Below are 15009 nucleotides of genomic sequence, written 5' to 3'. Positions count from 1 at the left end.
TTACAGCAGTTTCTTTTATTTAATAGTCTTTGATCATCGACTGCAGTGGGCTCGCTAGCCCAAATTGGGACGGGAGTGTGGCTGCCTCGGCTGGCTCGCAGGCTGCATAAGAGCTCTCAAAGGGCTGGATCCGGCCCCCGGGCCTTATGTTTGACACCCCTGATATAAACGGTCTGCATGCAAGCACCTCAGATTATTTTGGCATTCATCTCAAATGTTTTTAGCCAATGTGGTTAAACAGGAAATTTTAAAATCTGTATTTCATGTATCTGTGAAGAATCAAAACAAAGATAACCAGGACAGGGCTCCTGAACAGCTCTCTGTTCCCACACAGCCTGCATTAATGGCCTACCATCATCTTCCTTCAATCACCCTTGTTACAGTCAGACAGCATCCCTTAGACAAAGCAAAAAATTCCCAGTGTATAGTATGTTCTGGGCACAGTCTAGCTTTTCTTGTTGAAGAGTTCAGACACATTTGGTGCAGCATTCTTGTCCCTCTGACCTCATAGTCTCAAAGATCCCTGACCTGTCATTTCTAACCTCTGAGGACCTTTCTCCGAACATTACTCACCAGAGTAAGTAACCGCTGTCGTACTGTATGTAGCACTCTGGGTATACGAGGGGACAACAGTAGCAGCAGCTGCAACTGGTTGCACAGTGGAAGATACGGGATAGATGGAGAAGGTGGTGGTGGCTGGGCTTGGCGTGGCTGGTTTAATGGCAGTCACTTGTCGGGTTTGCTGGGCTTGAGTATACTGAGTCGCTCCTTGGCTATAGCCGGCTTTTGGAGCTAATCAGGAGAGAAGAACTAAGTTATAATCAGTAAACTTCACATGCTAATAGATTTTGCCACTTGTTGATGTTACAACACGTTTGGAGACAAAAAATGTTTTGCACCAGATACTTGTGTGAGCAAATTACCATGCTGGAAGACCTATGATTGGTGTTATTTACATCTAGCCACAGAGGATAGGTTTATAAATTTTGGATATAATACTTTGTAAAGTGCATTTTCGGATGTGTTTTTGATTAATCATGTTTTGTATAATTTGACCGAGGAAGGCCCAACAGACTGAAACGTATATGGTCTATTGATCATTTATATTTTGTATATCATCAGCGGTGTTGATTATTTTTACAATGGTTTATACTTAGGATTTTATATGTAGCCTGCAGTCCAGGCCCATTGTCTTTATCCATTTTATTGTGTACACCTAATAAATATATGAATATTCTATTTTTAAAGAGTTTTTAGTTCTCAGCTAAACCCTTAGGTTCCCTCTATTATCTCGCTGTTCATTCTTAAACCAGCATGTTTACCCATGTTCCACAGCTTGTTTCCAACCAACCATGAGTGGTGTACGCATTTGCTCTATGTCCTCCCCCACCCCAAAGTTCCTCTGTTTCCAGAAAGATTTTCCCCTCAGCACCCATATGGATCAACAGCTATGCAGATAGTGGGGCTGCAGTGGGAAGAGGGTGAAACAGACCCTCCTCTCTCTTCATCAGTGCAATTAACATGGGAACAAGACAGAGGAAATCTATGCATCTTTCATTGACGGTTGGAAACAAGAAAATATATACCCTGGCTAAAATGGAAAAAAAAAACCTGATTAAAAATCAAACAAACTGCATGACAGGCTCATTTCACATTTTTCCTCATATTTTATTAAGCCAGAACAAACTGGCTACAGGGATAAAATCTTCAAGCCATAACTTGGATTAATATGCCAAGTGCATTTTTTATAGAGGTGGTGACCAGTTCATAGTTAGGACTGTGTTCCAAACTGATCTGTATGTGCACCATACAGATCAGTATCTAAAAACCAGCTGACTCTTTGGATAATGGCCACAGCAAAATTATTCAGAAAATTCTCTCTCCAGCTAAACACAACTTACTTTCTATACATGATCTTTTATAATGGGAGATTTAAAGAATGGGTGGCCCATCTATATCCTAAATAACCCCAGAAAGGGGGTAGTATTGTAAGACTACCTCCAAAATATACATGCATCTTAAAAGACCCCAAGGAATGCAACCCACCTGTCTGGTAGTACGATTCAGCTACAGAAGGTTGTGGCTGGGCAGCAGCTGCTACTGCAGCTGCCGTGGCTGTGGGTTGCTGATAATATTGCTTGCTGTCGTATGCCACAGCTGGAGCGGTGGATCTAACGTATGAATAGGAGTCCTTAAAAACGCACAGGGAGGGAAAAAAGAAGACTTGAGGATCTGAGGGTTTTTTCCCCTGGAACACATGAGATTGGTTTTCTGGAATCATTCAGAATAATTTAGTAACGATCGTTAAAATGCAGGTTTAACGAAACAATCTTGTGGCTGAAGAAGAATCTTCCTGACATTATTCAATATTTCTTTAGATTCCATCTTTCTACTCCAAAGAATACCTATAACAGCTTTTTAGTTTGTGCAATGTTAGTTTAATACTAAGTATTAATTTAATCTTGCATTAAAGGAAGTTATCAATGCACCTGAAATAATCAAAGCAGCATTTTCTCCTTTAAATAGCCAATTCATGCTTTAAAAGGGAGGCATCACTTTCTTAGGTCTGAAGCTATCTCTTAATTATAAAAAAGATATGATGCACTGCAGAGCATCTGTACTCAAATAGGCCATGCTTGAAGTCTCACAGGAAACGGGAAGGGAGGTAGAGCACAACTTTCAGGAAAAACAAACAAGGCAAAATACAAAATGAAACAAGGACAGCCCAATCCTGAAGGGGGAGTACTTATGAGGGCCCAGAGATGGCACAGCCGTGCTGCCTCCTGAGTAGCTTGTAGTGGAGTAGTGGGAGGGGGGGAGAAGCTATTTCCCCCAAGCCCTGTGAAACTCGCCTATAGTTTCACAGGGCCATGCCAGGGGTTTTGCAGGCGTAACTCTGCACCTGCAAAACGGGGCATTCCTGGGCCGATAGGGCTTAGGGAGTGGACTGATGTCATCTCCATTCCCAATAACACCCCCTGGGTGCCAGAGCAAGCATTTACACCAGAAAAACACTGCCGGTGAGGCAGTACTACTGCCCAAGCCTCACATTGCTGCGTGGCACCCCAACACCACTGTAAGTGCCCTTGCGCCGGCATCCATGCCACTTTGGACAGCGCAAGTGGCACTTATATTGGCGTAGGGGTCACGCCAGCTCCTGAGAAGCTCCGCCCCCCTTTCAGGATTGGTTGGGTAAACTGAATTAATTTATAGACTACATATTTCAGCTCTTCTTGGTACAGAACACTGACTTTATAGGTCAAGCACACAAACCAGGGATAGATGTCTTGAGACCACGAAGCAGCGCATAATTTTTAACTTGCTAGTAGGGCTTCACTTGACCAATTATTCCACAATTTAGAAAAGGTACTTCTCACACACTCAGAATCATTCCAACTGCACATGTTTACAACAGCAAGGCTGAGTTTTGGAATTCAAAACAGGCTTTGAATATCACAAGTGCCTGGGTCAGACAAGGTCCTAAATCAACAGACCGCCACATCCCCTCAATCTTATGTTCTGTATCCTATAATTATTTGGTAATGTCTTGGTTCCTTTATTCCCTGGTTTCAGAGGAATGTCTGAATATGTAATAAAAAGGATAACCGTATACGGTCGTAGGTGCTTGAACAAACTGAACATCCTATCTTCAGCAGGTATACAAAGTTTAGTCACCAACTTAAAGTACATTCTGAGGTACCAGGCCCAGGCCTGGACTTAGCTAAAGTTTTCTTTTGCTGATTCTTTAATAATAGCATTTTGTATTCTTTTTTAATGGAAGCCACTTCGGGGCAAAAAAAAGCGGCCTATAAATATCTATGTAAACAAACACCTGAGAGGATTTTGTATGTACATTCTCTTCCTATTGCCTTACTTATCCACTTTTCAAAAGAAGAGACTTACAGTGCATTCTTAAGGAGAGTTACTCCAGTTTAAGCCCATTCATTTCGATGGGCTTAGACTGGAGTAACTCTCCTTAGGAATGCACTGTAAATTCCACTACCACAAAAGTATGAATTCCATTTTTCCACTCAGTAGACCTACCTGGTAGTTTTGTGTGGTGACTGGAGGTGGCGGTGGGGGAGCTTCTTGTTGCCTCTGCGTATAACCGTAATCTGTTGCCGTATGCGCCGTGGGGTAGCCTCCATAGGCTGCAGCTGTCGCAGCAGCCGCAACAGCCACAGGAGCAGGCCTGGCTACTGCGACTGTTGCGGCTGCTGGGGCATAGGCAGCAGTAACTGTATGCGCAGCTACTGGCGCCTGATGGACAGTATAGCTTGCAACGGTGGTCGGATGGGAATAGGCTACACCTGAAGCTGGCTGCTGGCTGCATTTGGAAGATAACAAGAAGCATTACTGTTAATTATTTGGAGACACTTACATTGTCCCAGGTTCATGTGTACCTGAAAAATAAAGGCTAAAACAAAATCAGAAACAATTTATATTATTTAGAATAAGTCCTAGAATTCAAATTACATTAATGCTTTTTAACGAGGCTCGGTTCTATGGCCTTGAAAAAGTTCCAGCCGAGCATGTAAGGTACCTGGCACACATCTCTGGATGGGGTTCAAAGTTACTACTAATATTAATTTTACTTTGGTTCCAAGTAATTTAACTGATGAATGATTTTAACAAAGTAGTATTTTGAAGGCATGCCTAAGCATATAAGATTACTCTCAAACTGTCAGATTTTGTGGCAATCTATGCTCACGAAGTGAAATATTATAGTTCTTTGACATCGTTCCAATGTACTGGTACCATTGTTCTGCTGAGCAATAAATGTGTAATACCAGAGCCAGAAACACCCTCCTAGAAAGCTCTTGAAGAGGGAGATTTTTTTTTTTTAAAAAGAAGTGGTATTTTTGGCTTTCCAAACCATTTTAGTAGAAATGTGTTGGTTCATCACCTCTCCACCCCCAAACATCTTGCAAGACATGCCTAACAGAATCAGGACAGTTCTTTGAAACAGTATATTCTGGACACAAACAAAAAAACTCAGGAAACATTAAGAAAAATGGAAGATGAAAAAATGAAAGGGGGTATCCATACTGATTCACAGAATTTTAATATAATTCTTGAACATGTCTTCATAAAATGCTAAAGAAAAATGCAAAATTACACAAATAAAGCAGAACTACAGACAAATAACACTGATTAGCTTAATTTATAAATTTTAAAACAGAACAGAATATTAAGGTACTAATATGATCAAAAGGATATCATTTTAGAAATATATTTTGTTATGGTACAGAATGAACAGCCTTAATGTTATTACTTCCAAGGCCAATAAGGTTCTGTTACCACATTTACTTTAGCAAACCTGTTCCCCTTGCTTCTGCCACAAAATGCAGAGCCAGTGATCGAGTTTGCCAGATTTCACACACTACAGGAATCAAAAGCCTGCTGCAGGGGCCAAGAAGAAAGCCTCCATGTAGGTGTCAGCACCAGGAACACTCACAAGCCCTGGTAACATTTGCTGATCCTCCACAGGCACAGGGAGGATACTGAAAGGGAGGCATACTTGATGAACTAGTGGGTAAGGTGATGTGTGTGTTAAGTGCGGTCAAGTCGCTTCCGACTCATGGTGACCCTATGAATCAATGTCCTCCAAAACGTCCAATCGTTAACAGCCTTGCTCAGGTCTTCCAAACTAAGGGTTGTGGCTTGCTTTATAGAGTCAATCCACCTCATGTTGGGTCTTTCTCTTTTCCTGCTGCCTTTCACTTTTTCTAGCGTTATTGTCTTTTCCAGCGACTCTGTCTTCTCATAATGTGTCGAAAGTATGATAGCCTCAGATTTGTCATTTTAGCTTCTAGGGAGATTTGATTTATAACTCACTGATTTGTCTTTTTGGCAGTCCACGGTGTCCATAAAACTCTCCTCCAACATCAGATATAAACTACCAAAAGGAATTGTCACTTGCTATTTAATTCTTCACTGCTCTTTGCTCTGAACAATTTCTTATGGACGACAAAATCTAGATGACTCCCTCCCCCCCATACACGCACAAACACAAATTTATCACTGAATTAACATTTTTAAAGGGTCCTTCCAGTAAGGTCATGCAATAGATACCTGCAAGTTTTGTTCCCACTTCTTTCATTATAACCACTGGCTCCATTGTTCATATTAGAAATCACACACACACATCACAATATCCCAAAAGCTTTGTTACAATTATACTATAATAAATAAAGCATTGTAAAAGGAGTTCTAACAGATATTCTCCTCTGCTGTTGCATTAGAAAGTATCTGATATCTAGATATCATATCTAGATATGATAGAATGGAGGAAATTATCTGAGCCTAGGTAGAAGGGGAATACCCATGAGTGGATGGGTGGCATAAGGTGATTGTAGACTGGCTGAAATGTTTTCGTATCCACTTTAATGCTTTATTAAATTAATTTTATGTTGTTGTTACCCACACTGGGTCCTGAGATGCTCGAGACAAAGACAGGATATAAATGGTATAAATAAATATAATGATATAAATAAATATATCAGATTGTTCTGCTCTCTTCAGTACATGAAGTAATTTGATGCTCCGCATATAATGCTAAAACCTTGCTGTGCCCAAGTCTTCTGTCACTCACACACAGGGCACTTTCACTTATGCAAGGTTTCCCCTCCCTTCCCTCTGCAGACTCTCATATTGCACACCATGCTGCTACCCAGGATCCATCAACTCCCAGGATCTGCATTTTGGAGAGCATGGCAGATTGCAGCTGGAAGGGGGAAGTTATGTTCTGTGGGCACAGCTCCACTCAGGGGTCTTAGGATTCACAGCAAAGTATATTGGACAGAAAGCATCCATAGGTGAATGAGACATACTTCGGTTTGGTAAGGCTTTACAACAGTAAGGGATTAGTCCTATCCATAACAGAAGATTCCTAATTGTTTCTAATCCATCTAATTTATAAGAAATTCAAAATGATCATGTGAAACCATTTGTTCTTGCAGTACACCAAACCAAGGAAGACAATTCAAGACTGGGTAACTGTCAAACTTCACCTGTTTAAGAGCAGGATTGCTTTATACATGTGCTTCCCTGGACTCTAGCCTATGCTTACTAGAGGAATAAGCTCTTCTCATACAGTATGCAATGAAAAAGAGTTTTCCTCTGACATAAATGACTGCTTTGCATGACTAAAATACAGCCCTATTGTTAATACCATACAGATGCAAGGATTCCACTTTCCACATGACCTAACAGCTGTAACTGAGGTAGGAACAATAAAACCACTGTAGTTAAGGGTTCAACTAGAATTCTGAAATCACTAGACAATTTATTTAAAACATTTTATGTCAAATCTAGTTCTAATTTGTCCTTTCTCAGCAAGATGATAGAGAGAGCAGTAGCAGAATGACTCCAGGTCTTCCTGGATGACTAATCTGCATGAGTCCCCTTCCAGACTGGCCAGGCTATGGGATGGACATGGCACTAGTGGCTATACACAATTATCTACATTTGAGTGTAGCCAGGGGCTATGTTGCTGTTACTGGATTTATCAGCAGCCTTTCACACTGTGGATCATGCCATCTTGCTGAAGAATTTGGAAGTAAAAGCAATAATCAGTGGACATGCTTTGGAATCGTTTAAATTGTCTCTTGTGGATTTCACTTAGGTTGTTGTTGGAGACCAGCTGCCCTCATTGTGAGACATGCCCTGTGGGGTCCCCACAAAATTTATTTCTGTTCTGTTCCGTGCTATTCAATCTCTATATAAAGCCTTCAGGAAAAATAATTTGTGGCTTTGGAGTTGGATGTCATTATTAAGCTGACAACCCCCAGCTCTATATCTCTTCATCCAAATTACCCAGTGATGCTATAGAAATCCTGAGCAGCTGTCTGACAACTATGGGAAAGTAGCTAAGGGTGAATGAGTTGAAACTGAATCCTGACAAGACAAGGTGATGAGGGTTGGGAAGGCTGAGATCGTGAAGGACACTGTACTTCCTACATTGAAGAGGCCCAGCTGACACTTACTGACTTGGTTAAGAGTTTAGGGGTCATACTAGAACCCAGCATTATTGCTGGAAAAGCAAATTAAATCAGCTGCAACCCCCCCCCAAAAAAACGTTTCTCCCATCTTCATTTAGCATGGAAGATGGCTCGATTCAGTTGATGTGGCTACATGCATCCATGCTATGGTTACCTCATAGCTAGACTACTGTAATGACTCTACAAGCATCTCCCTTAAAGTCAACTCAGAAACGCCAGCTGGCACTGAATGATGCAACTTGATTACTACTGGGAGCTAAGTGGAGAATGCATATCACACCTATTCTGCAGTCTTTCCAATCAGTTACAGGGCTTAATTCAAGATGCTGGTCATCCCTACAGAGCCTTTAATGGCCTTGGACCTGCAGAAAACTGTGCTCATCTGACCAAGTGTTTTGAAGGTGCCACCCTGCAAATGGGTAAGATCAATAACTGCCCACGCACATGAATTCTCTGCTGCAGTTCCCATCTTGTGAAACAGCTTGCATTAGGTTAGAAAGGCTACCACCCATCTATCATTCCACAGACTGTGCAAAATAAATGCCAAGGAGAATGTTTTGATAAGGAAATTAGAACTGTAGTATAATGGACCAATCAGGAAGATGCTTTTATTAGGGAACAATCAGGAAGATGCTTTTATTAGGGAACAAGATTATAGTCTACTGCGATGTTTACTGCATGCGTCATGCTGCTTTTACTGTATCTGATCCACCGTAATCCACTGTTTATGGTATATCATGCATCAGTTTTTTCCTGTTTTCTAACTCCGTAATCCATGTCTTATTGCATTGTTTATTGAATGTCTTATCGTACCTGAGTGCCGGAATTTTTGTTAGTCTTTAAGGTGCTACTGGACTCTTGCTCTTTTCTACTCCAACATGGGATAGATTGACTCTATAAAGGAAGCCAGGGCCCTCAGTTTGCAAGACCTGAGCAAGGGTGCTAATGATAGGACGTTTTGGAAGTCCTTAATTTGTTTTGTTTTGGTTTTTTTTTTAGCCGTCAAGTCACAGCTGACTGATGGCAACCCTGGTGGGGTTTTCAAGGCAAGAGACTGTTCAGAGGTGGCTTGCCAGTGCCTGCCTCCGCCTCATGACCCTGGTATGAGAGCCAGCGTGGTGTAGTGGTTAAGAGTGGTGGTTTGGAGCAGTGGACTCTGATCTGGAGAACTGTGTTTGATTCCCCACTCCTCCGCATGAGTGGCGGAGGCTAATCTGGTGAACTGGATTTGTTTCCTCGCTCCTACACATGAAGCCAGCTAGGTGACCTTGGACTAGTCACACTCTCTTAGCCCCACCTACCTCACAGGATGCCTGTTGTGGGGGAGGGGAAGGGAAGGTGATTGTAAGTATAAAAACCAACTCTTCTTCTCCTATTCCTTGGTGGACTGCCATCCAAATACTAGCCAGGGCTGACCCTACTTAGCTTCTGAGCTCTGACAAGATCAGGCTAGCCTGGTGCTAGCCAGGCCAGGGCCATTAATTCATAGAATAGAATCATAGAGTTGGACGGGACCAACAGGGTCATCTAGTCCAACCCCCTGCACAATGCAGAAAACTCACAACTCACCCCCACACTCCTAGTGACCCTTACTCCATGCCCAGAAGATGGCCAAGGTGCCCTCCCTCTCATCATCTGCCTAAGGTCACAGAATCAGCATTGCTGACTGATGTCCATCTAGCCGCTGCTTAAAAACCTCCAGGGAAGGAAAGCTCACCACCTCCCGAGGAAGCCTGTTCCACTGAGAAACCGCTCTATCGGTTAGAAAGTTCTTCCTAATGTACAGACAGAAATTCTTTTAATTTCAACCCGTTGGTTCTGGTCCGACCTTCTGGGGCAACAGAAAACAACTCGGCACCATCCACTATACGACAGCCATTCCAGTACTTGAAGATGGTTATCATATCACCTGTCAGTCTTCTCCTCTTCAGGCTAAACATACCCAGCTCCTTCAACCTTTCCTCATAGGACTTGGTCTCCAGACCACCTTTGTTGCCCTCCTCCGGGCATTAGATTCATTCAATATACTTAGATGATCCTGTAAGGTGAGGGCGGCCAGCCGCTGGCCAGGTGTTAAATCTGTAGCACCGATGGATGACGCGGCTAAAGGAACCCGCTCCAACTGTGAGAAAATTCTTCCTAAGGTCTAGAATGGCTGTCGTATAGTGGACGGTGCCGAGTTGTTTTCTGTTGCCCCAGAAGGTCGGACCAGGGTCGACTTGAGGGCACTGAACACACGCAGAAAATAATTCCCAGTGGGTCGCCGTGTTAGTCTGTCTGCAGTAGTAGAAAAGGGCAAGAGTCCAGTAGCACCTTAAAGACTAACAACAATATTTTCTGGCAGGGTATGAGCTTTCGTGAGCCACAGCTCACGCTGTGGCTCACGAAAGCTCATACCCTGCCAGAAAATATTGTTGTTAGTAATATTGTCGAAGGCTTTCACGGTCAGAGTTCATTGGTTCTTGTAGGTTATCCGGGCTGTGTGACCGTGGTCTTGGGATTTTCTTTCCTGACGTTTCGCCCGCAGCTGTGGCAGGCCTCTTCAGAGGAGTAACACTGAAGGACAGTGTCTCTCAGTGTCAAGGGTGTAGGAAGAGTAATATATAGTCAGAAAGGGGTTGGGTTATATTACTCTTCCTACACACTTGACACTGAGAGACACTGTCCTTCAGTGTTACTCCTCTGAAGAGGCCTGCCACAGCTGCGGGCGAAACGTCAGGAAAGAAAATCCCAAGACCACGGTCACACCGCCCGGATAACCTACAAGAACCAATTGTTGTTAGTCTTTAAGGTGCTACTGGACTCCTGCTCTTTACACGCAGAAAAGACCCGGAAGCGAACCTCGGGGCCATCTGTACAGGCCGACTTCCGAGTAGGCGCTCCGGCTATTAAGTCCGCAGCGAAGGAGGGGAAAGGGAAGGTCGGGGCGGGGGCCGAGCCTTGACCGCGGGTGCCCATTTCAACCTCAGGCCCTAAGGAGGAGGAAGAGGAGGCCTAGCACCTCTGGCTCCACCCGCCTCTTACCCACAACATGCAGGCCCGGCGGCGTGGGAGAAGGGAGCGAAGGGCCTCGTCTCGTGTCCCGGTTTTTTTTTTTTTAAAGGGGGGGGAGGGAGAAAGAAGAGGCAGGAGGGACATTTCCCCCCGTCCGTTTACCTATACTGGGCAGCAGCCCCGGTGTGGGTGAATCCGAAGTAGTTGCCGGTGGCCATTTTGGCATCTTCCCCCAGCCGGCTGGGCACTGCAGCGGCGGCGACATGGCGTGACAAGAGGGGGGAGAAGAAGAAGAAGGAGAAGGGGGGGGGATAAAGGTCCCGGTCAGTGCCAGCCTCAATGTCCTTCCCCGCCCCCCCCCACCCACGCCAACGGCTCTTCTGCCCCCTCCCCCCCCGCTCCGGCCCCTCCCCCACCTCCTCGCCAACGGCCGTTACTCACCATAGGTGAAGGAAACTACCGGGCATATGGGAATCATGAGTCCGGGCTGTCACCAATGGCGGCGGCGGCGCAAGCACACTCGTCCCCCTCCTCAGCTTCGCACGGGCGCGTTATCGCGACCGACGGCCCCCCTTCTTTCTTTCTTTTTTTCCTCTCCCCCTTCTCTCGCTCTCCTTTTCCACACCGCCCACCGACAAGGTTTTCCACAGCGGCGAACTGAGAAGCCAGGCCTCGCTCTTGGGCATGCGCGGGTGTGTTGTCGGAGGAAGGGGGGGGCGACGGGAACTGTAGTTTTTTTTTGTCCTTCGAGACGGCTGTCCTTTCGCCTCGGCCCGGCTGAGCGGAGAGACGAGGGTGGAAGGGTGAGCGCGTGCGCGGGGGTTTGTTGTCGGGGGTGTGTGGAAGGGGTCGACGGGAAGTGTAGTTTTTTGTCCTTCGGGACGCCTCCCTTTCGCCTCGGCCAGGCTGAGCGGAGAGACGGCGGGCGAACGTGGGCGTCGAAGGCGGTGGAGCCGAAAGCGCGTGCGCACGAACGTGCAAAGGGTACAGGGAAATGTAGTTTTTCCGCTCTCCCGCATAAATCGCGTTTGGGCTCGCTTTCTGCTAGGGTAGACAGCTCTCCATCTGAAATTTTTTGGAGATTTGAGGGCGGTGTTTGGAGAGGGGAGGAGCACCAGCAGGGTTTAATACTGTAGAGTCCACCCTCCTAAGCAGCCATTTTTTCCCCCCAGGGGAACCGGTTTCTGAAGTTTGTGATGTGGTAAACAAGGGTTCGTGGGGGAGAGAGAGAGACCTGAGATCGTTATTTCAAGAAAACAGTTTATTTGCAGCTGCTGACTCAGAGGCCCTAGTGGGCAGAAATCTCTGAGCCCCGATTGTACTGAGGGAGAGATATTTATCCAAATTCAAGATGTGACAACCCATCAACATTCAGGGTAAAGCTGATAGCACTACAGACATAGAGGCGGCAGTAGCGTAACAGTTTCACCCAGTTCTTGTTATGGTTTACTGTAACCCTCCATGACTCTTGCCCCAATTCCTTAGCACACAGACATACATACACAGAGATATCCTGCCCAGCAACAAGCTATTCCCTTGCTGTCCTAATACATTTCAATACATTTACAGAAAGGAAGAGATTATTACCAATTGCTAAATCAGTGGATCTTCCACAGTCAGGGGAAGTCTACCTTGCTGTCTCATTTGGAGCTCAGTTATAATTCTGGGAGATCTCTGGGCCCCACCTAGAGGTTTCCAACACTACTTCTGATGTTACCTTTTCGAGGTTCATTTTCCGCGCCTGCAGAGCACAGGATAACTAGAGAAGTATTGTGGCTATGGCTAATGGATCGATGCATAAAATATGAATTGCGTACACTGACACTTTCACACATGCCAAATAATGCACTTTCAATCCACTTTCAGTACACTTTAACAATCCTTTGCAAGAGGATTTTGCTAGTTCACACAGTAAAATCTAGCTTCAAAGTGCATTGAAAGTGCATTATTCGGCATGTGTGAAAGTGCTTTGATGCAAAAGATTAACACAGCTTCCCCTATCCTAGCAGATTATTACCCAAAAGTAATTTATGTAGAGAAAGCGAAAGTTGCAAAACAGCAAAGAGTTGGTACAGTAAATGTTCTTGTCGGAACCCCACCCCTCCCCACCATTCTTGGCACTGCCTGGCTCTGAAATGGGTTTGCAGCTTAAATGGACAGCATAAGAGGTTGTGTGCGAGGCCCTCCATGTTCCTGCCATTCTCCTAGACTTGGAGGGGAGCGGCATGGCCATTTAGCCTGGCAAAATACATTGAGCCAGCCCAACTTCTAACTAGGCTGTTAACCTGCTTTGTAGAAACAGGACTTGAATTTTTGACAGTCGCAGCTTTCTCCCATTCCCCTAAACCAGAGAGGTATAAATGCCCCTGGTTACTTCTGCCTTTATGTAACTGTTTCAAGAACAAGTGGCAACTTTACTATCAGCTAGGTAGGTCAGGATATTAAGTTCCAGCTCTGAAGTCTGGTCCTACACATTCACTAAGAGGTAGAGCCCACTTGGTTCAATTAGGTGTATTTGGAGGCAAGCATGCATAGGATAGCAGTCTCACTCAGTGAAACAGAGTGGCAGTCATCAGTATTGAAAAGTGTGATGGAATGGCCCTGATGGCCCATTAATGCTGCTCTGCTTGGACCTCTGAGGCCCCCACAGATCGTTGAGTTTCCTGTGGCAACACTGTGCTTTCTCAGCTCTCCCAACCCACTTCCCATTGGGTTAAGTGCCACCAACTAGCCATTTTAAGAATTGCCTACAGAAAGGGCCAGTGTTCCCAGCTTTCCTGCCTGCATTGCCATTCTAAGGCTCCACCTAGTGTGTACGTCTCCTGCCACCCAGCAACGCTACCACAGGGATGGTTTACTGCACTTGTATGCACCCAGAGAAATATTGATTTAGTACCTGTCTGCCTCCCTTTCTCCTCACCCATTTGGAATAGTTTATTCAAATGGTGGATGTCTATGGGGTGTGGAGAACAACTGCCAGCATTCAAAATAGTAAAGAATGTCTTAAAAGTAAAAAGTCCATACACACATTCTCTGCACAGTAATGCATTGAGCAAGGAACACAAAAGAAAGGCTTAAACACCACAGTTCCCCAGTCCCTCATTCTGTATATGTCCTAGGTGATCTTCCTCTAGGGCAGTGATGGCAAACCTTTTAGAGACCGAGTGCCCAAACTGCAACCTAAAACCCACTTATTTATCGCCGAGTGCCAATGCGCACCACGACAACACTGCACAGCCCTAGGCCAGTGGTCAGCAAACTCATTAGTCAACAGAGCCAAATATCAACAGTACAATGATTGAGATTTCTTTTGAGAGCCAAATTTCTTAAACTATATAGGTAGGTACACTGAATAAAACTTGATATCATACTTAATGATCGTATTTATTGATAAAAATTAAATTGTAAGTTCCTGCCATTCCCCCCCCCCTCGGCTCTGGGCAGGGGGGGATCGGGACCGAGGCCGGGGCGGAGAAATCAGCCCCCACCACCCAGAGTCCAGGAAAGGGGGGGCTTTGAACCGCTCCCGCGGCCCAGCTGGGCAGCCGCGTGCCTACAGCCTCCCCCATCTGAGGCGGGGCAGAGCCAGAAAGGCCAGCGGCTGGGAGGAACCGTGCGTGCCGGCAGAGAGGGCAACGTGTGCCGGAAGTGGCACGCGTGCCATAGGTTCGCCAACACGACTCTAGGGCAAGGTCTTTACATTAGAAGTTACAGAGTTCTAAAAGCTTTCCATTACCTTGCCTGACCTTTGGCAATAGCGGCCATCAAGATGGAGCTCATGTGTGAGAGCTCCTTCTGGATGTAATCAACCAGAACAGACCTACCAGAATGGACCCCTCTTCCTCTGTGCCAAGGGATTTTACCTCTTCTGTTTTCTTACTTCCTTGTGGGTCAAATAATATTTTTCTGTAATGTCCAGAAAATGTAAAACAGCCCCTAAAGGAAACTCTTGAAAACTGAATGTGGGGTTATTGTCAAGGCCAAATCCAAAATAAAATGCATTTTCCCACAA

General features: G+C 45.1%; 1 protein-coding gene and 1 non-coding gene across 2 annotated transcripts in view; both read right to left on the bottom strand.

Moving 5' to 3' along the window:
* ZFR (zinc finger RNA binding protein) overlaps positions 1-11503 on the bottom strand; it is a 35690-nt gene extending 24187 nt beyond the window's left edge. The window contains exons 1-5 of the mRNA XM_056847971.1: positions 11439-11503; positions 11160-11244; positions 4045-4327; positions 2047-2191; positions 574-792 (exon numbers count right to left, since the gene is read on the bottom strand). Of these exons, the coding sequence (XP_056703949.1) occupies positions 574-792; positions 2047-2191; positions 4045-4327; positions 11160-11244; positions 11439-11475 (769 nt within the window). The 5' untranslated portion in view covers positions 11476-11503. The remainder of the gene's footprint in view (positions 1-573; positions 793-2046; positions 2192-4044; positions 4328-11159; positions 11245-11438) is intronic.
* LOC130477225 (small nucleolar RNA SNORA66) lies at positions 5236-5372 on the bottom strand. Its single transcript, XR_008933312.1, has one exon. It is a non-coding gene; the product is annotated as a small nucleolar RNA SNORA66 (small nucleolar RNA).
* Positions 11504-15009: the final 3506 nt, after the last annotated feature.

This window comes from Euleptes europaea, chromosome 4, assembly GCF_029931775.1.
Source record: "Euleptes europaea isolate rEulEur1 chromosome 4, rEulEur1.hap1, whole genome shotgun sequence".
Classification (NCBI taxonomy): domain Eukaryota; kingdom Metazoa; phylum Chordata; class Lepidosauria; order Squamata; family Sphaerodactylidae; genus Euleptes; species Euleptes europaea.
Note: the sequence above shows the minus strand (reverse complement) of the source record. Positions and strands in the feature narration are given on the sequence as shown.